At 52.4% G+C, this 23,378-nt stretch overlaps 1 protein-coding gene across 6 annotated transcripts in view; it reads right to left on the reverse strand.

The window, feature by feature from the left end:
• LRRFIP1 (LRR binding FLII interacting protein 1) overlaps window positions 1–20,196 on the reverse strand; it is a 143,839-nt gene extending 123,643 nt beyond the window's left edge. For 2 of the 6 annotated variants that reach the window (XM_073807073.1, XM_073807047.1), the window contains exon 1: window positions 20,044–20,193. In XM_073807073.1, coding sequence (XP_073663174.1) covers window positions 20,044–20,133 — 90 coding nt within the window. In that variant the 5' untranslated portion in view covers window positions 20,134–20,193. Of the gene's footprint in view, window positions 1–20,043 lie in introns of all 6 variants that reach the window. The other 4 variants (XM_073807074.1, XM_073807043.1, XM_073807059.1 and 1 more) reach the window with 4 other exon arrangements.
• Window positions 20,197–23,378: the final 3,182 nt, after the last annotated feature.

Genomic DNA, 23,378 nt, shown 5'->3' on the forward strand with positions numbered 1-23,378 from the left:
ACGAAGAACCTCTTAAGACACAGGCCAGAGCGGGCCGTCCTCCACCGGAGCTGTGCAACAGCCACCCATCTCACAAGGAGAGAAAACTCCAGCCTCACAGCGCCCTGGAAGGCCCCACAGGAGGCAGCCCCCAGCTGTCTCTCTCCCTGGGTGCACTGTGCTCAGTGCCACAGCCTCCCCGCTCAGGCCTGCTCTCAACCTGTGCCCTTCGCACCTGCTGTTCCCTCTACCTGCGATAGCGCCTTGTCAGGGAGACCCCCACCGATAAGCCATCACAAGGGCAATCCCATTTCCCTCCTTACACCTCTCCTCCTGCTTTTCTGCAAAGCCCTTTCAACCCCTGACATTGTTGCAGAGCTGCCCGTTCAGAAGTTTATCTTTAGGGTTACAGGGGGTGGGGACTTTGCCTGAGCACTGCTGTGTCTCCAGCACAGTGGACGTGATCAGTAAAATCGGCCCAGCGGCCGGAGGGCCATTTGTAGGTGAGGTTGTTGAGATAAGCACCACATCTTCTCCTTCTGTGGCCCCAGCACACTGTACCTGTAGGGGCTAGTCAAGACTTGTTTGTCAGGTCAGAGAAGGAGTGAATACCTGAGGCAACAGGGACATGAACAAAAAGACAACCTAGGGGTTCATACCAGCCCCATGGCTGTTCCACGGAGGGGGGGAGAAAGGAGACAGTGAACAGAGGAATAAATAAAATGAAAAGTAAAAAATGTCAAGCTCCTTTGCAGTCCGGTATCAACAGTGGCCTGAAAAATACCATCTTCCTTTTGAAAATAAAATCTAAAAATACATGGAGAATGCCCTCAGGTTGACCTATAATTGCATCTACCATCACCGCACTCTCAGCTGAGTACAGATAATTAAATAGCGCTCATTCCGTGGGTGGGGAGAGAGGGACCTGGTCCAGGGCCGGGCTGTCTGTTACCAGCTCTGAGCTAAGTGGGGGTCCCCAGTGGGGGCCATGGATGCTCCCAGACTGTGGCCCTGCCTCTCCCCTGCAGCTCCTGCAGAAGCCACGGGCCCAGCAGCCACGCCACTGACCACGGAAGTAAGGCAACGGATGACAGCCTCCTCTCTGTTTTCAGCCCTGGCTGTTCTGAGAATCCCTTTGGGGCAGCCAGAGAGGCGGAACGGATGCATCTCACGGCAATGTGGTACCCAGAAGGGAGAAAGAGAAAAAAATCCTGAAAAGATGCGAGTCTTTCAGGAATTTGAGAAAATGAGGGGAGAGGTAATAAACTGCTCGATTTCAGTGTTTCTCCTTTCCTTTCCATGGCAGCCTGCCATCACTTCCTGCTTGGACGGGACCCTCTCCAGATAGTTCCTCCCTGGGTCTACACAGCTGGGGTGGTGATGGGGGCACAGGTGGCTTCTAGGAAAAATGGTTTCAGTTGCTCATCACCAGAAAGCATGAGAGGCGAAGAAAAGTTGGAGTCATGTGACTTGTCCAAGTTCACAAAGCAAATATCCTGAGAGGCGAGATTAAACTTCAGGTCTTCTGAACCGAAGGTGTCTTTTTCTTTTTTTCTTTTTTCTCTTTTTTTTTCCTTTTTTTCGGCGGAGCCTGGTGGCATTGGGATCCTAGCTCCCCGAACAGGGATAGAATCCAGGCCCCCTGCATTGGAAGCGCAGAGTCTTAACCACTGGACCGCCAGGGAAGTACCTGAAAGGTGTCTTTTATACCAGCCTGTGGTGGGCACTCTGGACACCATTGGTGAGCTGCCGCATGATTTCAGAAAAGAAAATCCCTCAAGTAGGGAAAGAGGAGAGTTATGGCACCAGGAAAGAGCCGGCAGGTGCCAGGAAGATGTGCCGGACAGTCGTGGCCGCTCCCAGGCTCCTGCAATCTTAAAACACAAGTGCCACGTGGGACATGCAGGACAAGGTCAGGCTCAGGGCTTGCCTCCACCCACATTAAGTCGTTCAAACGTAACTTTAACACGGGAACAAAATGAGGGCGATGTTACAATCCAAACAAAGAAAGCAAAACAAAGCAAAAGGACCGGTGTCCTCAGATACTGCCTCAGTTTGAGGTTGGGACGCTGCTGTAGCCAGGGGCAGCCCTCAGGACTTCAGAATATCAAGGAAAAGAGTAAGTTCTTCCCCCAGGTTCTGGAACATTCAACAAGCAGAGGTGGCTTCTACCTCAAGAAGAGTCTGAAAGGCAGTTTCGGCAGCAGCCCCGACGGCTCCTAACAATTCCTGGGAAGGCTGCGAAGAGGCAAAGGCCCATCCCATCTGAGCTGAGACGCAGGCCAGGGCCGGGCTCGGGGGGGGGGCCCTCCCGCTAACTAAACGCTGGCTCCCCGCGTGGTGCTCCCAGGCTCCGTCTTAAGGGACAGAACATGCTCAGAACCAGAGCCCCACGCAGCCCCTCCCCCAACTCAGCCACACACCCTGGGGGCTGCCCCACCTAAGGGGAGGGGCCCTCTCCTGTCCCAGCAGCGCACCTGTGGGGCGGGTCTTCCTTCCTTTTCTGCTTTGCACAGAGGCCGTCCCATCAGCCGGGGGAGCCATTCAGCACACTCCCTGCCGCCTGTGCCTGAAACGTGTGCCATTTCAGGGCAGAGGTGTTAAGAGCCGGTGAACAAGTCGCTGCGGCCCCCGCCCACTGCTGTGATGACAGCAGAAGCCCTTGGGAAGGAAGCCACTATCGGGCAGTGTCCCTGCGAGGCCACAGTGAGCCCCTCAGACCTGTGATGGGCGTCTACTGTGGGCAGGAGGGAAACTTTTGTCGTGTCAGACCTCTCAGGCTTGGGGTGTTTGTTACCACATTGAAACCTAGCCTATCCTAGGTTTCAAATATTAACACTAAAGAAAAGAGAATTCAATGTGAAAAAAGTCAAACATGGAAAATACTAGTATACTGTAACTGGGTAGGTTTACAGTTAAGCTAATAACTGTTGAGAACCTTTATAAACTGAAGATTTCACCAAATGCATAAAGCAAAATGATGAGAAGTAAAGGAAAATCCACCAGATGGATAAGGCAAGTCATTTCCCCTTTGTACGACCGTCTCTTCACTTTTGATATGGGAATGATATTACCAACCTTAGTCTGCTCAGGCTGCTATAACAAAAAGCCACATAAACGACTTAAACAACAGTTTAAACAACAGTTCTGGAGGCTAGAAGTCCAAGATCAAGGTGCCAGCAAGCGTGGCTAATGGTGAGGGCTCTCCTCCTGGCTTGTGGACGGCAGCCCTCTCCTGTGTGCTCACGTGGCCTCTTCTTTGTGTGCACGTCGAGAGCGAGCTCTTCACACAAGGACACCAGCCCTATAGGATCAGGGGCTCACCTTTATGGCCTCATTTAATCGTAATTACTTCCTTTGAGGCCTCATCTCCAAATACAGCTATACTGGGGATTAGGGCTTCAACATATGAATTTAGGGCAGGGGTTGGGGTGGGGACAGACATTCAGTCTATACACGGCCTTATAGTGTCACCCTGAAGATCTAGGGAGCTAATCAAGGAGTATTAACCACTCAGTAAATGCTGCTACCACTCCCTCTGTTGTTGTTATTCTCATCTTACTACCAAGGGTGCCCTCAATGAGTAATCAATCTCAGGAAAAGAAAAAAAGGACCGTTATCACAGATGAAGAGCTAGGCCAGAGCTTAGGGAGAACTGCAATTCCGAACGTTCCCTGGAATCCGATGAACGCTGAGTTGTGCGGATTTCAATTTTCTAGGCAAAGGTTTATAATTCTCGGCAATTTAGACATTTCGTCTTTAATAGTCTGGTCTGCATTTTTTTCTCTGATTTTTCTCACATTCTATGGCTCATTGTTATTTAAGATAATTTCTAAAAGACAGGTACTGTATTTTCCCTTCTTTCCACTAGACTTTTCCCCTCAAGTCTTTGCTCACTTTAACAGTAGAAAAGCAGGGAGCAAAATTAGCAAAAAACATGTCCACTGAACCGCAGGTATTTAGGTTTAACTGCAAAGTGAGCTTCAGCTGACTGAAGGTGATCGTTTTCCGCGTGTAGATTTCTTTACGATGTCACACGTTCAAGAGCACTTCTAAGCCAGACTTGCGCTTTTAAAAACTGAGATCTCGTCTCAAACTAGGCAATAAGTGACTCGACTATGAAAAGTGACAGTGAGTTAAGATGAAAAAAATCATTATTCTTTCTATTCGTGTAAGACCTCCAATCAAAAACGATCCACTCTTTAGACTCCCCCTACCCCCTCCAAAAAAGAAAGAACTATCTTCCCAAGCATATCTCATCCCCACTGGGGAGGCAGCAAGGCCTCTCCTGGCTGCACCACGAGAAAACTGGAAGATGGAGATGAAAACTGGAAAACGTCCCTTCTGGTGGAAGGTGGGAGAGGGGGGCCGGGTGTGGGGCAGGGAGGTGTCAGCATATCCAGGCCACAGCAGTGAGTGGGTAGAACACTCAAAGGGGCGGGAGACCCAGAGACCCTCCCCGCCGGCATCCCCACAGCGAGGAGAAGCAGAAAAGGCCACGGGGTCTGGCCGGGTAGAGGCCGGGTCAGGTGCCACAACACACAGGGCTTCCCAGCCCGTACTCTCAAGTTCACCGGAGGCACCAAATAACTCGCTCTTTGCATTCACGCTTAAAGAATGACGCACCCACCGACGAGCTTTAGGGCGACCCAGGGTATCTGCATAGCATCAAAGTATCACTCTCCAAATTTGCTAATGACTGTGACGGTTTCAACGTGGGACCACACATTCTTTGATACCCCTCCTCCAGGACGTGGAACAGAAGTCCCCTCCCCTGAGATGGACTGGATTTAGGGCCTTGCTTCCTGAGGACAGAGCAGGGAAAGGGAAAACAGTAACTCTGCAGTGGAGGAACCTGGCAGACCCCACCTCAGGTCAGCAGTCAGGGTTGACGTCGTCAGGGATGTCACACTGGTGTCACGTGCCCCTGATGTGATATGACCTCTGAATTCTTCCCCAAATCCACAACCTCAGTCTAATCAGGCAAATCCAAACTGAGGAACATTCTACTGAACGCATAGCTGACACTCTTCAAAAGTGCCTGGAAACCATCACAGATTGGAAGAGACAGAGGCAACACAATGACAAAATGCAGTGTGGGATCCTGGAACGGATCCTGGAACAGAAAGAAGACTTTAGTCAAAAAACTGGGAAATCTGTACAAAGTCTGTAGTTTAGTAAACAAAAAATCGCTTAGAACAGGTTATGCCTTCTCTTAATTGTCAGTCTAGCTAAGCTTTCTGGTTGACAAGGCACGTCTCCAACATTTAATCGTTTTAATTTCCATCTGTTTAATTTGCCCAACCCGCCTCCGACATGTTACACCAGCATCACTCCCCTCCTAATGTTTTCAGTTCCTCCTGGTGTGTGCTAGGCTTTTTAGAACCACAGCACTTAGGTGAGGTTAAGGTCGGGCAAAGACAGCTATTTATTGCACCTGGCAGGGTATATGAATACACCGAAATTCCTCTAGTCCAAACCCTGCTCCCCAACAGGGAAACCGCACAGGAGAATGTTCTACGCACCTGCTCCAAGTTACTTCAGCCCCTGGTAGAGCGCCATCAACCTTAGCAGAGCTAAGGACACAATGAACGTCTTTTTAGGGAGTGCAAGCTTGGGGCACTGGCAACGTGCAGTGGAACCTGATGGCCCACGTGCTGTCCAAAGGCCCACCGCCAGGATCGTTCAAAGATTATTGCCAAGTGCCGACATCACAAAACAAGTCAAAGGAGAAACCTGGGGGGGAAAAGTCTAAAGCGGAGGAGTTGGAAGAGGGAACGATCGTAAGCATGATCAGGAAAGGATTGAAAGTTCTGCTTCATTTCTCCTTCCAACTCCTGGTACATGAATGGTGGCTAAGGTCACTGACCAAACCGGCCAAGGTGGAGGTGGGGGGAATCAGGACGGACACTGCAGGAGTCAACACCTTTGCCAGACTAGATCCTGCTAGCGACAGCTTTCTGGAAAATACTGACACCCAAGCGACCATCAAAGATATTTAATAATCTTGTTCTAGTTTCAAAAGAATCTGTATTTTCAAATGTTACTGTGAAGTAGGGCTAATTCCACCCACCCATCCATCCATCCATCCATCCATCCATCCAACCATTCATCCATCCATCCATCCAATCATTCATTCATTCATCCATCCATTCGTTTGTTCACTCGCTCACTCACCACCAGGAGAAAATTGCATTTCACTGGTTTCCGTTTCCCACAATGCTGTCCACCACACGAAAAGTATCGCACACGCCAAGAGGAGCTAACACAGACCCGGCCTTGGTGGCAGAGTTCAGTGTGGTTTCTGGGTGGTGCTGGCCTCTCTCTGATGAATTCTGATGAAGTTACCAATATGAGGACAGAACAACGCTATCTCCTGACCTATTCTGGTAACTGATGAGGTCGTCACGACTTGGAATGAGTTACCAATGAAACCCACTCCATATAATTAAGGTAGTTTAAACTATTGATACTTAGAAGAAAAATACCACATTCAAAGGCTTTCATTTTAATAAGAATATAGGAGTCACCAGCAAACCGCAGAGAAATTCCCATTTATGCTTTGACTCACATTCATTCACCAGGTGGTCCCTGAGGGCCTCCCGTGTGCCAGGGGCAGGGTTCACTAGCAACTGGACCAGGCGTGGCCCCCAGAGAGCACGCAGTCTGCCGGGGAGGGGAGAGCCGAGTAAAGGACATAGCAACCCAGCCGACACGTGAGACGGGAGGAGCTGGGGACACTGGAGGGATGCACGTCTCAGGCCTGGGGTGGGAGACAGGTGGGCCTGGGTCTTCCCAGAGGAAGTGACCTCTGTGGGGAGGGAGGCCCAGACCTCAGCTGCTGATGGGCATACTCCCGTGAGTTCTCCCAACCACCACTGTCCTCATCCTACAGCTGAGGAACTGAAGCTTCAAGACAGCGAAGGACCCACGTCCCAGATCCAGCTGGCGGCAGAGCTGGGCCTTTATACGTCTCTGGAAGAAACGAATCAACCACCACGGAACGCGGCCAGGGCCCGAGACAGGGAGCACGATGCCCATGAAATCCTCTGACGGGTCAGGTGTATCTTCAGCCGACAGAATTCAAAATTTAAAAAGTTGAATACAGAACGGTATAAACAGAATTCATTACAACTGGACAATATATGATGTATATTATATGTTGTGCTTTTCACCTGTTACATTGTTCTATATTAAATCGTATTTAAAAAGCAGGCTAGTATAGAGCACAACGCTAAACTGCAAGGCAACTCCCCGCTCTGTCCTGTACTCAGGATAAGTTATTGTCTGCCTCATGCTGTTTACGGAAAGTTGGAAAAGATGTTTAGGAAAGAAAAAACAGATTAAAACTGTGACACTATTCACAAACAAAAGTCTAAGTAAAAAAGATGGATTAAACTCAAAAAAAGATGGATTAATCCTAAAGCTGAATTTTCAAAGAATGAGAGGGATGCTGTATGTGTACATTTTCCTTGGCAAACTGTACATAAAAACAGAAGCAGGAGGCTTCCCTGGTGGCTCAGTGGTTAAGAATATGCCTGCCACTGCAGGGGACACAGGTTCGAGCCCTGGTCCAGGAAGATCCCCCATGCCGCGGAGCAACTAAGCCCGTGCGCCACAACTACTGAGCCTGTGCTCTAGAGCCTGCGAGCCACAACTACTGAGCCCGCGTGCCACAACTACTGAAGCCCGTGCGCCTAGAGGCCGTGCTCCCAACAAGAGAAGCCACCGCAGTGAGAAGCCTGCGGACCACAACGAAGTAGCCCCCGCTTGCCGCAACCAGAGAAAAGCCCGCGTGCAGCAACGAAGCCCCAACACGGTCTAAAATAAAATAAATAAAATAATAAATAATAAATAAATAAATAAATAACGAACAGAAGCGGGAGGTCTAAACGTGGGAGGGGAATATGATGGAACACAGAACATCAGCGTGGCTGACAGTCTCTTCCTGTCTCATCCCTGCAGCCTCAGCGGTGACTCACAGGCCTTTGGGCCAAGGGAATCCAGAGGGAACAGAGCCCCGGGATGGGCGAGGGCGTGGGGGGGGGAGGGGGAGGGGGGAGCCACTGGGACGGCTGATTTTTCCAGTTCTTTCCCTGGGAACAGGAAGAGCGGGGCGATGGAGGCTGCACAGAGCTCTCTAAAGAAAGGAAAGAGCTCTCTAAAGCCGCAAGGAAAGGCAGGTGTCCTGCTGCGTGTGGGCAACAAGGACCCTGGCGCGCAGTGGGGTCCTCGCAGGGCCCAGGTCTGGTCATCTATTTGAACAAGTTCAGCTATGAATGACAAAAGCCACATGCCCCTTAGGAGACACGGGCACAGTTTTAACCCTATGGAATTGTGCTGGTCACTGGTCTTCGTGTTGCTTGACACCCAGCCCCCTTGTGATCTGGGGGGCCTCTCCAGGGGGTCTGGAGTTTTAATGGGCCGCCAGCGCGCTCCCAGCGGTGAGGCTGAAATGGGGTCCTCCCTGTCGCTCCACCTGCAGCGCACCTGGGATTCTGCATGAGCAGGTGATGCAGGCGGGCGCGCTAGGGTCATGCCCGGCCTCAGAGACCTCCTGGTTCTTAAAGAACGAGGTGGCAGCTTGGACCCCCTCCCTCGGCTGTGGGGGGCTGCCCTGTCCCTGCCCTTTTGGGCATGTCACGTCCACCAGAAGCATCATCCCAGGTCTGGCCACTTACTGGCCTGACGTTCCTTCTCCCAGGCGGTGGGCGTCCCTATGGAAATGCCACCCTCAGGGTTACAGGATGGCGGGGTCACAGGCGGATGTGCTTAGCTGAGTCCAGGCGGCGCCCGGCAGCGTCTCTCCTTCCTCGGTGGCCTCTTGCTGAGTCCCCAGCATGAAGCTGACAGGCACCAGGCAGAGCCCGTGGGCTGCGGGGACTGGACCCTAGCTGGCTCGGAAGGTCAAGCCTGTGGCCCCCCGACCTCTGGGCAGAGCTGGCTCTCGAAAGCGCTCACGGGAGGGCCACGTGAACGATGCCACCATGGCCCTGTTATCCCTGGAGCACGCCTGAGCCGTCGGCCTGGGGCCTTTCCTGGAGAGAAAGACAACACAGAACTGACACAGCCTGGTGGCCTGCATCATCGCTCTGCGGTCCCAGCAGAATCGGGCCTGACGCTGGCCTGGCTGGCCTCGAGCACACCCATGATCGGGGGGAAACGGGTGTCTGCGACGGGCAGAAGGGAGCCACGAGGGCCCATAGGATGTCACGCAAAGCACTCCCTCTCACCAGCTCCCACCTTCATGTCAACCCATCTTCCGTAGGCCTGCCATGCAGGGTCCATTCCATCCCCCCCTTTTTAGACTCTCCCCACGCTGCTCCCACGCCACCGTCAACTCAAGCGCCCTCTGGCACACAGCAAGGGGTAATCAAATTTGCAGCTGAAGTCCCAGCTTCCTGAGTCTGCACAGCTTTTCCTAAAACAGCTCCACCACAGCCTTCCAGAGTACGCAGGCCCTTCCTACTAATTTCCGGGAGGGGTACGTGGGGAAGCTCCAAGGTGAATGTCGTTTGGTCTCAGCTGGTGCTTTCTGCCCTCCTGGGGAGCAGCACTGACAGGAGTTGAGAGCAAAGGATCCAGTTTCTGGAGATGAGGCGTGCAGTTCAGAGCGAAGGTGCAAACCCAGTGGAGATGCGGAACGTACAACAAGGGTCCTCCACGGGGCCATTTTGCCCCCTGGGATGCTGTCAATACCCCACTCTGTACAGACACCTCCCAGCATCCGGCCCAATGTCAGTAATCCCGAGGCTGAGAAACCCCGACTTAAAAGTAAGAGGAAAAACCTAAGAAACTGGAATGAAGATTCGGAAGGCTGCGTGGCCACCACCTTATCCCAGCTCATGTGGCCATTTCAATCTGGAGCTGGCCCCAGGCATGGGTGAAAAATAGTACCTACTGAGAGGTCAGATAAGCCCAGAAATAAACGGTGCAGGACACGGCCTGGGTGAAATGGCCCGTTATCTCCAGGAAGGTAACCAGAGGCGCGGCAGCAAGGCTTGGCTGCCTGACCATGAAGAAGCTCGAAAAATCTGATGGCATCTTACTACTGGTTCCTCAGTTCAAGGCCAAGAAGCACAACTACTGTCGAAAACAGAGGGTCCTTTCCATCTAAAGGCCAAAGAATTGTAATAAGCTCTAAACTATAAGAAAGTCCACAGCCGTCTGACACTAAAGAATACTTATCTACTGAGTGTATTGAAAGCGGCAGCCGTTAGTGCTTTTTCTGAGTTCGCGGAACCAGTCCCAAGGGCCGCCTGTATCCTCCTGACACACAGGAGATTGTCTTTCCTGTATTTTTCTCACAACTTTTGTACAGACTGCTCTCTTTTCTCTCCCCTTGACCCCCGCCTCTCACTCCAGCCCTCAACTTATGAGGGAGGGATTCACCCCTGCCTCTGCACCAGTAGTTCCTGAGGCACACCCTGGCCAGTCCAGCAGGACCGCTGTCCCCTGGTAGAGATGAAGGGAGAAAATAACTACCATTGGGTCAGCACCTACCAGGTACCCGGGAGATGCTCTGCATTTCCCAGCACGGCTCATTACTACAACCACCGGATAATGTTTTCCCTCTGTCACAGACAAAGGAAAGGAGGCTGGGGTACGCTAACTTGCCTACAGACACCCGACTTCAGAAGGCTGACTGTGCTTCTCCCACTGCCCCGAACCTTCTCCCCACGCCGGACTGACTTCCGGCCTGTGGGACGCCAGCCCTGTCCACCTGCACTCCCATTTCGCTCCTCTCCTATCATGAGACTCAATACCTTCTGCACTACAGAGCACACCTCTATGACAGCAAACTTCAACAAAGAATGAGTCATTGCTCTAGAGCTGTGCTGTCCAATATGGCAGCCACCAACCATAGGTGGCTATTTAACTTGAAAGGAATTAAACTTAAGTACAACTTAAAATGCCCTTTGTCAGCTGCACTAGCCACATTTCACGTGCTCAATTACTACACAGGGCTAGTGGCTGCCGTGACACACAGCACAGAGACGGAACGTCTCCATCGACACAGAAAGCCCTCCTGGCCATCACTGCTCTGCAGGATTTCAAAGTATATCTGGGTGATTTCCAGCAATATCTAAGTCCAGCAATATCACTCCCTAAGGGTGGAGTCATATTAGTTGCAATATCTAAGTCCAGCAATATCACTCCCTAAGTCCAGCATATCTTCCAGCAATATCACTCCCTAAGGGTGGAGTCATATTAGTTGTTCAATCGACATGGAAATGCCATCTCTCCGAGTGTCAACTTGGAAAATTCCACATCTTCCCATGTGCCTAAGGGACATCACAAAAGAAGGTGAAAAGTAAAAAGCGATCCAGGGTAAGGGTGGAAAAGCTGATAAACTTATGTGCGGGAGGTTGAAAGCGTAATGAGCAACTTTAGATCTCCTGGGTTCTTTATGCTGAGATATTATCATGACCACTGTGTGATTTTTCATTCACTCCCCGAAGCCAAGAAGTGGGTGGACACACTGCAATATAATACGCCAGCGGAGGTTCTGGACGGTTCCGGCGCTTCCATACTTGCTGATCCAGGGGTTTACCCATTGCCAAGACCATATCACATTCTGCCTACCTAAACTCTCCAGGTATTTTGTATTTGTTTTATGGAAAGTATATCTCACATCGTAGAGAATTTTCCGAACAAATAAATGAATGATGCCTGAAGCTATGAAAATCTTATTTTTTCATAACTTTCTTTGTTTGCTCCCCTAATTTGACATGGATTCCACTCTCAGGAAAAGCACTGTGATGACTAGTTCTCTTGTTTGCGCTGTATGGACATTACATCCTCCTTGGTATTTTATAAGTCGATTATTTTTCGACTTTCTTCTCAAACCCTTCTACCCCCTTAATCAAAACCCAAACTCCATCTGTAGGTACGAAATTAGAGAGGTTTGCCTTGTTAGCATTAAGCAGCATTTCCTCCCAGCACTGACCCTGGCCTTGAAGGCACTGGCCTTGAAGACAAGGGGGCTCGGATTCAAGCCCAGGCTGTGTGCCAGTGTCCTGAGGGACGACTTAACGTCTGGTGCCAACACTTCAGCCACCCCACTGCACCCCAGGTGGTGTCCTGGTCACATCTTCTGGCATCTCCCCTCCTGGCCTTTGCTCAAATCGTTCTCACAGTTTTTTAGTGCCTCATTCTCACATCTGAATGGATCCAAGGATCACCACCCATCTGGGAAAGGCTCCAAGATGAAAGACAGAGGCCACAGCACACAAAGGGCAAAAAGAAAGAGACCATAATGTAGGGAACAAAAGAAATTTTCAGGAAAACCCAGAAAACCAAAAATGAATATTCCTCAGAAGGATAAGAAAAGGTACTGCATTAGTGAATCAAAAAGGATGCTATAAACATGGAACAAAGACCCAAAACAAACAAACAAACAAACATCTTAGAAATTAAATATAGAACAGGTAAGTTTAGTAGAAGGAGTGGAAGATAAAGTTGAGTTATCACCCATAAAGTATCACCAAAAGACAAAAAGCTAGAAAATGAGGGGGAAAGGGAAGTTACTTCCAACAACAGGAGTTCCTTTAAAAGAGAACAGAGAAAATGGTGGAAAGGGGACAATTTTCAGAAAATTTTCCAGAATTTTAGGATACAGATTTCCAGACTGAATGAACCCAGTAAATGCTTAATAAATAGAAAAATAGGACCTAGAATACTGAGGATCAAGAGAAGACCCTAAAAGCTTATAGATATTATACAAGATACTGAAAATATATAAGGCATCAAATTCTCAAAGCAATCCTGAAAGCTAGAATCAAATGGAAAAAAGTCTTCAAAACTGCGGTAGAAAATAGTCTGTTAATTGTATTTTTGATATTTATTATTTTATTTTATCAAATAGGTAACACAGTCACATGGTTCAAATATCAAAAGCGTATGAAAAGTTACACTTAACAAATCTGCTTCCACTTACATCTCCACGTTTCTTTTACTATACTTTCTGCCAGTGTTTCTTTCTGTAAATGCAGGCAAGTTACAGCTTTTCTCACGTAAGGGACAGCATGCTATCTACACTTTCCGTACGTTGCTATTTTTAGTTAACAGTACATGCTGGAAATCATTTCAAAGAATACACAGAAATTTCTGTCATTTCTTTGGAAAATTATTTTTAACCTAGAACTCTATACTCAGACAAACTATCAAGTATTAAGGTAGAATAAAGACATTTTCAGACATGCAAGCACTTAGAAAAGGCATTCTCTCTCAGAAAGCTACTGAAGGATGTGCTCCAGCAAAATGAGTTAGTATGGATCCAGCAACAACAAAGAAGTGGCAAAAGGAGTTCTCAGCATGGCGGCAAAGGGAACGGCAGCTGAAGCAAATCCTAAGAGCACTCAGAGCAGACTGGGTCTAGAGGACAGAGCCCTCCAGGGGGTAGATTTCCAGGAGGGAATAAAATGGAACTGATAGATTTGTTTAATCACATAGAAAATAATATTGTGAGGGGGTCCTATTGAAAAGTTTGTGAGGAATTAGGTATGATAGATATGCAGAGAGATGAGCAGTTGGGAAAAAAAAAAAAGAGAGAAAGAATTAACCCCAGAAAAAGCAGAAAGTTGTACAAGGAAAAAGGTTATAGTATACTACTTGGCTCTGCAGTTAACACTATCATGTTACATCATCACCACCACTAGTGTTTACTGAGCATGTGTCAGTCACCATTCTGAGGTCTTTTCATGAAATACTTCATATACCCATATAACCACCTTGTGAGAAGGATGCTGTTAAAATATTCCCATCTTACATATGAGGGAACGGAAGCACAGAGTGGTTAAGTAACTTGCTCTAGGTCATGGAATAAGTGGAAGGACCAGGAACAGAACCCAGGAAACCTGACCCTAGCACCCATACTCTTAACCAGCCTATTGTTCTGCCAGTGCCCATTCATCTCACCTAAAAGTACAATGTAATATGGTGTGAAGATAAGGAGAGAGAAAGGTGGGGACAGGACCTGAGCTAGACCCACAGATCCCAAGTCCTCATCCTCAAACCAGGGGGCCAGCAGGTAGTACCTAACATTGAAAAATCAATAACTAGTGCATGTGCATATTATTTACAAACACGGAGCTACTCACCAGATCATTTAGGGTCTTGTAAGGCCATTAAGAGCTTGGCTTTTACTGAGGGATATGAAAAGCCATTATGACACGATCTGACATATTTTAAAAGGACCACCAGCTGCTGTGTGGAGAACGGCCTGGAGTATGGGACCAGGGTGAAAACATATAGTACTTTAATTCAATAAAAACTAAGTTTTAAAGATGAAAGAATGAAAAACAGAAGAGGAGAGACACAGTAAGGCAGAGAAGAATATGGGACTCTCCCACGAAATGTTATGCCTGATGGCTCAGAGGTCAGCTGGGGATGACAGTCCCCAAGATGGGAAGCAAGTCAGCTCGACTTCAGGGCACCACCTGGAATAGGGCCTTGGCTGGAGCCGAGACACTGATCCCAGGAAACAGCCTGGGTGACGAACTCGCACCTCTCAGTTAGCAGATGACCTTAGCCTCTAGGGCCCTTTTTCTCTATGTCAAATAGAGATACTCTAAACTCTTCTGATGGGATATCATATAGTTACGGGGGTGAAGTTTCTGGGAGTACCTGGCACACCTTAGGCCTTAAAAGCAACCTCAGGGACTTCCCTGGTGGTCCAGTGGCTAAGACTCCGTGCTCCCCATGCAGGGGGCCTGGGTTCGATCCCTGGTCAGGGAACTAGATCCCACACGCTGCAACTAAGAGTTCGCATGCCGCAACTAAGACCCGGCACAGCCAAATAAATACATAAATAAAAATAGTAAAAAAAAAAAAAAAGCAACCTCAGTCCCCATCTCTCCCCTTTCCCCTCCTGAACCCTGACAAGGCTCACAGGTTAACTGGCTCAACTAGAATCAAGGCCTTCTGATTTCCATTCTACCGAGCAGACCCTTCAGGTCCTCCACATGCATTCACAGTCCTGACTGCTGAACCCATGAGTCACTGAAGATTCACCCAGAAAAGGGAGAGGGAGAGAGCTGGCCCTGTGACAGAAATAGCTGTGGGGGGGGGCCCCACAAGCCATCGGGGGCCAGGGGGCTGTCCACCCCTGAGTTTCCAATTCCAACTCCATCCAGAAGCATCTTGTCGGGAATCACGGAAACAGCTCAAGGTCACAGGCACGGTGCTCGCCATTCCCCTGACAGCTCAGACTGTGATAAAAGTCCGCCTGGAACGCTGGTCCCGTCACATTCCTAACGCTTGTTATTGATCCACCAAGATGTGTGTGGCTGTCTTAGGAAGATCAGCTATGCAAGGGCCTGGTAGTTGTGTTAGAGTCGGGGGCAGGGCGGTGTGTGCAGTGCCAGGCGCTGAATGCCCCTCACACGTTCCCGACCTGGAAGGTGGGGCCCTGACACCACCCCCAGTCCCAAACCACTGGCCACGCCGGATCTCACCCTCCAGTCAGTGTCTGACAGGTTTGCATCCACCAGCCAGCCTCAGAAAAGCAAATTCACTGGGGAAAAAAAGGTATGAAGGCGATGGTTCACATGAAGTGAGACTGGCTGCAGCAGGAAGCCTGTGTTGTAAATGCCGGTGTGATGGCAACGGAGGTCGGGGACTGCACCAGGGTACCTGCAGCGTGCGCCACACCAGCTGGGCTCCCTCCAGACTGCGTGACCCCAGAGGGGCCAGACCTGCTGAGAGCCGGACGAAGGTGAAGTGGAGGCCCAAACTGAACCAGATTTCCAGGCCACTCTGCAAAAGGGCTTGTGCCCCCAACCCCCAGACTGGCCCTCGAATGGCCTTGAGGCTTGAGGAGAAAAGGAGTCAGGGTCCCTCAAGACAGGGTGATCTGTGGGCACTATTTGAGAAGGACGGGAAGTGGGGGGACAGCAGGTGAAAGGGGGCTTTAGGATTAGAATGTCCTTTATTCATGGGGCCACACAGAATGAGACATGGAGACTGTCCTAAGTTGGGGTGCCCAGAAGCAGAGCCTGAGGCAGGGATTTGGATGTGAGCGATCTACCAGGGAGCACGGCCAGCAGCGCGGTGTGAGGGGGCAGATGGGGCAGGGAAGGAGGTGGACTCGGTCTGCCCTGGGGCCCTCCCACGGGGAGCCCTGGAGTGTGAACTGCACCACAGAGTTGGTTCCACTGGGAGGCAAGTGGGCTGGGGGTGGAGCTTTTTGTGTCCTCACATCCCGGGCTCAGTCGCTGTGGGCCGCCCCTTGGGTGGGAGGTCTTACCCCCCCCCACCGGCAAAGTGACCCCACCCAGTGGCCATGGGCACTTCTCTAATGAAGTGGGGCCACGAGCCCAGAACAGCCACACTCACAGGCCAGGGGTCGGCACCCTCCAACAGGGGGGATCTGGGAGGTGCACCAGCGCCCCAGGGGCAATCATGGGCCCAGAGGGCAGCGTCCCAGTGGGACCACCTAGGAGAGAAGGCCACGGGAAACAGTCATGGGGGAGGTCTCCGTGCTGTGAGCGAGGAAGGGAAACCGACCGGCGTTCACGGCCGCAGAGAGGATGCGGGCTCGCTGCGGGGACCGCCTAATGCCGCCTGCACAGCTTGCACAGCCGCCTGCCTCCTCCGCTGGAGAGGAACACTTTGAATTGCCTCGGGCACTGTGAGAGCAAAAGATCATTTCACTCAGCACAGAGCGCTGAACGAGAGGTTTGGGATGCTACCAAAAACCATTAGCAGAATGTTCAAGGCGGTGGGAGAGAAAAACATATCTGCTTGCAAGACACCTCTCCCTGGGATGTGAGCAACGCTGCTCGAGCTTCTCAAAGTGCTTACTGGACCTTCCTCCTGAAAACATCTTGCCTGAATCCCGCCTCAGACAAGACAGTGAGAAACAAGCTCCTCGTGCTAACGCAGCTGCAGTGTTTTAAAGTTACAACTCCATTTACTACAAACTTGCCGGGAGTGAAACCATAAACTAACTGCAGAAATATAAATGCAGCGCTTCCACTGGGTTCCTGTTTCCAGCTCCTGCCCAGAGAGTCCAAAGCCCTCAGCAGGGAAGCCAGCTCTCCAGCAGGGCCCTGCCTCGGCCGCTCCGGGCTCCCCGTCCCAGACTCCATCACCTCTGCCTGGAACGCTCCACTCACCCTCTGAGTGCACATTCCTGGGGGCCTGACCCGAGTCCACCCCACCCCCTGCCACTTTCTTAAAGCCTCCTGGGTTTGTCCAGGCCCCCCCCACCCCTCCCCAAGTGCTTCGGGGGAAGCCAACTCCCCCCATTTCCAGGATGGGCCTGACTGATCACAGGGTAAACCCCCTCTGCCCTACTGCCACGCTGCTGAGTCCACCATCCTGGTCACAGAGCTTGGCTCAGGGGCGGCCTGGGAGATGCTTCTAGCTCTCAGGACGGAGCCACCGGAAGAGACGGGGTGTGGGCTCAGGAGCGGCAGCCTGGGAACGCGGCAGCCAGTCTGCCGAAAGCAAAGCGGCCTGAGGATGAGGCCACCCGCAGAGGACGGCCCAGGAGAGCCAGCTGCAGAGGAGCCATGGAGAAAAGGGGCCACCGCACCGGTGAGGCTACCCGGGAATCCGTCCTCCAGCCAAATCATTTCCCCTTGTGGAGGCCAGTCCAGGTCAGGGTTTCTGTCACTGCAAGACTAACTCAAAATGCCACTTCCCCCGGGGGGCCTCCTCTGATTGCCTGTCTTAGTCCCGTCAATAAATTTTAACTCTCTCATTTCGAAACCTTCAGGGAACGATATCCTTTAAATCTCAGATTCCTGTCTTCTATTTTTGTTACTGATCTATGTCAGGCCCCAACTCCTGGAGGGCGATGCTCTTCAGGTCCATTCCTGAATCCCAGTCTCCCTAGGACAGGGCTCTGGAGAGCATGTATCTGCTGAATCAACGAGCAAACACAAAAGCACGGAACTTAAGACGATTTTGTTAATTTTTATAAGAACTCTCGAGAACTTCATGCTGAGTAGATATTTGCCATTTGAATAGTGACTCTAAGTTTCACAGCTGGGAAATAGAATCCAATTTGTAGTAAAACATAAAGTGTTGCACCAGCTCCTTCCAACACCACAGATACGTGCCATTCAGCACTTGGAACAACCACATCTATGGTTGGTCTTATTGGGAGGATGTGTGTGTGAATAGCCCTCGCATTTAGCTAGTTAGTCACTTTATGTCTGCTACTCACTTCCTTTAATCCTGACAGCCTCGGGGATTTCTTCTTCCCCATTTTCGAGGTGAGAAAATGGAGGCTGGGAGGGGCTGAGTAGGGTCGCACAGCTCGCGAGGAGCTCTGCACAGTGTCGAGCCCAGGTCTGATGCTCACGTCTGAATTTGTCACTGCCAACTGCGTCCCCTGGCTGGGAGGCAGGACCGCGGGTTCCCAGTTACTCAGGACCTCAAGGCCGTCCACCCAGGAGCAGCCCCCGGCCTTCCTTTTCCGTCTGTCTTTATAGAATCCAGCAGATATGAGGTGGACTTAGGGAACCCTCCTTCTCCTTCCTTTGACCGTAACCACTGCCAGAAAGACAAGGCTCACGGATCGTGTCACCTCAGGCCTCCCAGAGAACACCTGTTTGGTTTTATGTTTAAATACGTACTTAAAGGACCGTCTTCACAGGGAGTGGGGATCATGTTCAAGCTACCACATTTAGCAAATGTCTATATTTAGCCAAACATACTGTAAGTGCCTTTTTGTCCCTCTTTTGTTTTTCAGGCAATGCAGCGGAGACTTAGGAGCACCTACTATGTGCCTGGCTCTGTGCTGAGCTCTGGGGATACGAAAGGAAGACATTGCCTGCCGGGTGGCCACCTTCTACGGGGGTCGGACCGGTGAACAAATAATGCTGAGGCCACGTGACTACCACAGCAGGCGGAGGGAGTGAGAGCTAGTGGAACCCGAGTGGAGGCAGGGAGACTTCTGCCCCGGGGCGATGTAGGAGGTCTCACAGAGGACACAAATCTACCGTGGGCTTTAAGGGTTGAATAGGAGTTTTCCTGGAAAGCCTTTCTCTTCGCATAGGGAGAAAAACAGAAGTGCTCATTCATTCAGGAGTCAACAAATGCTGATTGACAGCCGTGTGTCCATAAAAGCAACACCACCTAAGAACTGGGTACAGAGTAGACCTCCATGAATAGCTGACTGAGGCAACCAGACGCCTCGGCCTAAATCGCCTGGAAGTTTTTCCAGGTGATAATAATGACATGCAGACAAACTCCATCACATTCCAGCACCTGGAGGAGAGGGTATCAGGAAGGCGGCACTGCCTCTGCCTGTACATTCTCTATAGTTAGCACACTGGGTGCACAGTTCAAAAGGTACGGAAGGCTATACGGTAAAAAAGCAAGCTTGTCCACTGTCGGCCCAGGGAATCACGCCCCTTCCCAGGGAGGCTGCTGCCACCAATCTGCTGGGCATCTTTGCCAGCGTCACCGTTTGTTTAACCTGAAGGCTGAATCCTTGTGGGAGAAAAAAGCACTTGTACAGCTACGCGGGCGGTGCACCTTTTGTTCGCCACACTTCAAGTTCATCGGCGACCATCATAATAAACTCTGCCCGGGGAAACTTTGAGGGGAACCTCTCGGCGTGCCTGAACCCGTCTGCACGCGCGGTCCAGAAACAAGATTCACGGGGACCCCGGTTCGCGCCCAAGCTGCGCCTTGTGTGTCAATCGAGACGGCAACTGGTTACCGACAGGAGCGGGTCATTTCGCCAGGGCCATGTGGCCTGCGGGGACTGTCCTCGGGCCTCCAGGGTCGGGCCGACATCACCCTCACCATGCGGCGCAACACAGCGGGGCGCTCGCTCGCCCCCCACCCGGCCGGCCCAGGGCCACCTTGCGCGTGGCGGGGGGGGGCGGGCGGCGGCCAAAGGGAGCTGGCGACATGGGGGGAGGGGTCGGTGCCGCCGGCCTGTCCCCGCGGCGGAGGACCGGCGCCCGGCCCACCGGGGTCCCGGCCTGGCCCGCGCCCCATCCGCGGCGCCGGCGGACCGACGGACAGCGGACGGACGGATGCCTGACAGCTACGGCGGCGCCCCCAGCGCCCGCGCCCCGGCCCGGCCCCGCCGCTCACCTCGCGCGCAATCTGGTTCAGCGCGTCGTCCTCCGCCGTCAGCCGCTCGCGGTTGGGGAGCCGCTTGCGCCCCGAGCCCTGGGTGCCCATGTCTGCCGGCCGCGTCGCCCGCTGCGCTGCGGGACCGTGGCTCCCGCCGCCCACGCCCCTCTCGGTCCGGCCGGGCCCCGCTCCGCCCCTCCCTCCGCCGCGGCGTCATGGCGTCAGCGGGCGCGGGCCGGGGACGCGGGGACGCGGGGACGCGGGGGACAGGGGCTGGGGGCGCCGGTGGGAGGAGCACGGGAGCTCGGGCTCCGGGGACAGCAGGGACGCGGAGACGCGCCGAAGAGGGGACCGGGGAGCCGGGTGCACTGGGACTCCGGGGGCCAGGGACGCGGGCTCTGGGGGCTGGGGGCGCGGGGACGCCGGGGGACCGTGAGCATGCAGATGGCGGGAGGTTTGGGATGGCTGGGGGTCGGGGGCGCGGGGACGCGTGGGGCAAGGACAACTGGGAGTGTCGGTGGAAACTGGCGCTGGGGGCGCGAGGTCACGCCGGAGCGGCGGGACACGGGGACCAGGACGCCGGCGACCCGCGGGGACAACAAGGGCTGGGGATGCGAGTGGGGAGTGGGGACGGGGGTGCGGGGATGCTGGGGGACAGTGAGCGTGGAAGCGGCAGCAGACTTGGAATGGCTGGGGGTCGGCGGCACGTGGGCTTAGGGGACGGGGTGATGAAGGCTTGGGGTGCCGGTGCGGACAGGGGGCAAGGGACCACGGAGGGTTCGGAGGCGCGAGGGCCGGAGCCTGGAGCTCGAGATGGCTGGAGGGGTCTGGGCCGGCGGGGCGGGGGACACTGGAGGGTGGACCCCCCTGGTAATCGTGGGCTGACCTCACCAGGGCAGCGGTCACTTCATCGGGGGCGCTGGAGGGCTCGCAGGGAGGGACTGGGCTGCAGAGAGGGGTTTGCACCCAGGGGTGGGTGCAGGGATGTGGTTCAAACCTGCGCCCCAGGTGAAGTGGGGTCTGGCCTCACAGATGGGTGAAAGCTGGGTTCTAGGGTCAGGCTCAGGGGAGGTCAGATCCTGCTCTGTGGGCTCTCTCCAGCCCTGAGCCTTACAGCACGTTCAGAACCCCCGTGTTGGTGTGGGCGTTTCCTTCTTCACCGGCGTGTTTTCTGGGACCTGCCACTTCCCTCCTGTGTCCCCAGCTTCTAGGAAAAGGTCTGAAACGTCAGCTGCTCTCAAGAAGTAGATACTGAAAGGAGAATGACTACTTGAGCTTTACCTTCCACTCTCTAAAGGTGGATTTAGAATTGAACAGGAGGATCAGATGAGGTTTACAAAGCCATTACCTTCTTTTCCAGGGTAAGGACCCGAGTAACTGTTAGCTGTCGGTACTGAATTAAGGAAGAAGACATGTGCTGGCCGAAGCACAGTAACCAAAAGTTCCTGGTATATTTGGGGTGTGGGGAGATCTTTAATGCGGCTGGGGAAGAATGGAAGGGCAGGGCCGTCCTGAAGTCACCTGTCGTTTTCCCCCTAGAGATGAGTACAGTTAGCATTTTGGTATATTTCTAACCAAGTGACATGACCAGGTTGGCTTGGGTTCTTAGAAAGTAAGCTGGGAGCTGGATGGAGGAGGGAACAGAAAGGGGACCCGGCAGTGGCAGAGAAGGATGTTGGAGGTTTACTGCAGGGAAAAGATGGTGGGGGAGTGACACAGGAGGGAGGAACCAGGTTCCATTGCTCAGGACACCTGAGTGGACTTCAGTGGGGTGGGTCGACAGGGCAGATGGTATTAGGGCTGTGACCTTGTTCATTACTGTACTCCTGGAGCTTGCATACACCTGACACAGCGGAGGGACTGAGGAAACACCTGTTGATTGAGTCTTCTATGTCACATTACACCACTTAGGACCCCATACTCCTTAGGTGACATGGTCCTGGTTGGAGGACCATCTCTTGCTCTGCCCTCAGCCCTGCTGGAGGCTCGCTGCTCCCTTAGCCCGTGATGCCTGGTGAAGACTCTGCCTTTGCTCAGGCTCATTCCCACGGCTTCACCCATTCATTCCCCCACACCTGCTGCCTGGCAGGTGCTGCGCCGGAAGCTGGGGCAGGACTGCAAAGGACACAGACAGCGGCTGTTCTCTCGGGACTTACCTGAGATACCTGGAACTCCTTATCCAAAGCCACATCCAAGCTCCAACATCTCCTTTCTTTTTTGATTGACATATATACACTAATATGTATAAAATAGGTAACTAATAAGAACCTGCTGTATAAAAAACTAAATACAATACAATTCAAAACAAATTTTTTTAAATTTTTTTTTTGGCTGCGCTGCGTGGCATGCAGGATCTTGGTTCCCTGACCAGGGATCAAACCCATGCCCCGTGCAGTGGAAGCGCCGAGTCTTAACCACTCTTAACCCATCTCCACTCTGGAGGAAGTCTTCCCAGCTCTCCAGGCTGCTCCTTGACTCTCCTCACTGGTCTTCCTCAGAACATCAGGCGACTGTTCTAGCCCTTGAATGCTTCTGTGCTGATCTGATGATGTGCTCATCTTTCCGCCCTCACTGGGAACTGAACGTGCCACTGCTTCAATCACAATGAGAGCGTCTGGCTGACTTTGGGGACTGAGTCCAGGTTCCACCCCCCTCCTCACCATCCCAATTGGGTTTTGTACAGAGACAGGGGACTCACTGCCTCAGGGACAGACTGGAGGTATTTCTGAATAGTTCGGTCCCTACACAGTGTTCGCAGACACTAGGGTGAATTCTGTCTCCCATCTCTCCCCCATCAACCACCCACATCTGGGAAAGGCCAACCTTTTGGGAATCATCAGAACTCATGTTGCTGGTCCTCAGGTGGTCCCATGATGCCATGACCTCCTGAACCACCATCCGCATGCTTCCTCCTTCTTTGGTGATGTGCTCTCCAACTGTCTGCTTCTCCCTCTGGAATCAGTTCTTGCCTTTAAATGGAGATATGACCCCTGCATTGTCAGGGTGGGGGCAGTCCATGTAAAGATGTATCTCAGGGCTTGACACACGGGCAATCAATAAGTGGTTCTCCAGCTCCTCTCTGCAGAGGCCTGGGTCTGGAATAAATAGGGCAGCAGCTCCTGCTGGGGCGTGGGGAGGTGGGCAAGGACATTAGGCAGCTTTGTGGCTGTCGCCTGTTCTTGGGGTGCCCCTTGAGGGATACAGAAGCCTGCGAGACCCCATCCATCAGGCTGAGCCACAGGCTTACCGAGAAGCTGTGGCTTTCTACTTGCTCTGGACTCTCAGCCTCTCCTGCGTGGTAGTGCACGAACTTGCTTCTACCTAGAAGACTGTGTTGTGCCACCAGCACTACC

The sequence above is a fragment of the Tursiops truncatus genome, chromosome 7 (genome assembly GCF_011762595.2).
Source record: "Tursiops truncatus isolate mTurTru1 chromosome 7, mTurTru1.mat.Y, whole genome shotgun sequence".
NCBI classification, from domain to species: domain Eukaryota; kingdom Metazoa; phylum Chordata; class Mammalia; order Artiodactyla; family Delphinidae; genus Tursiops; species Tursiops truncatus.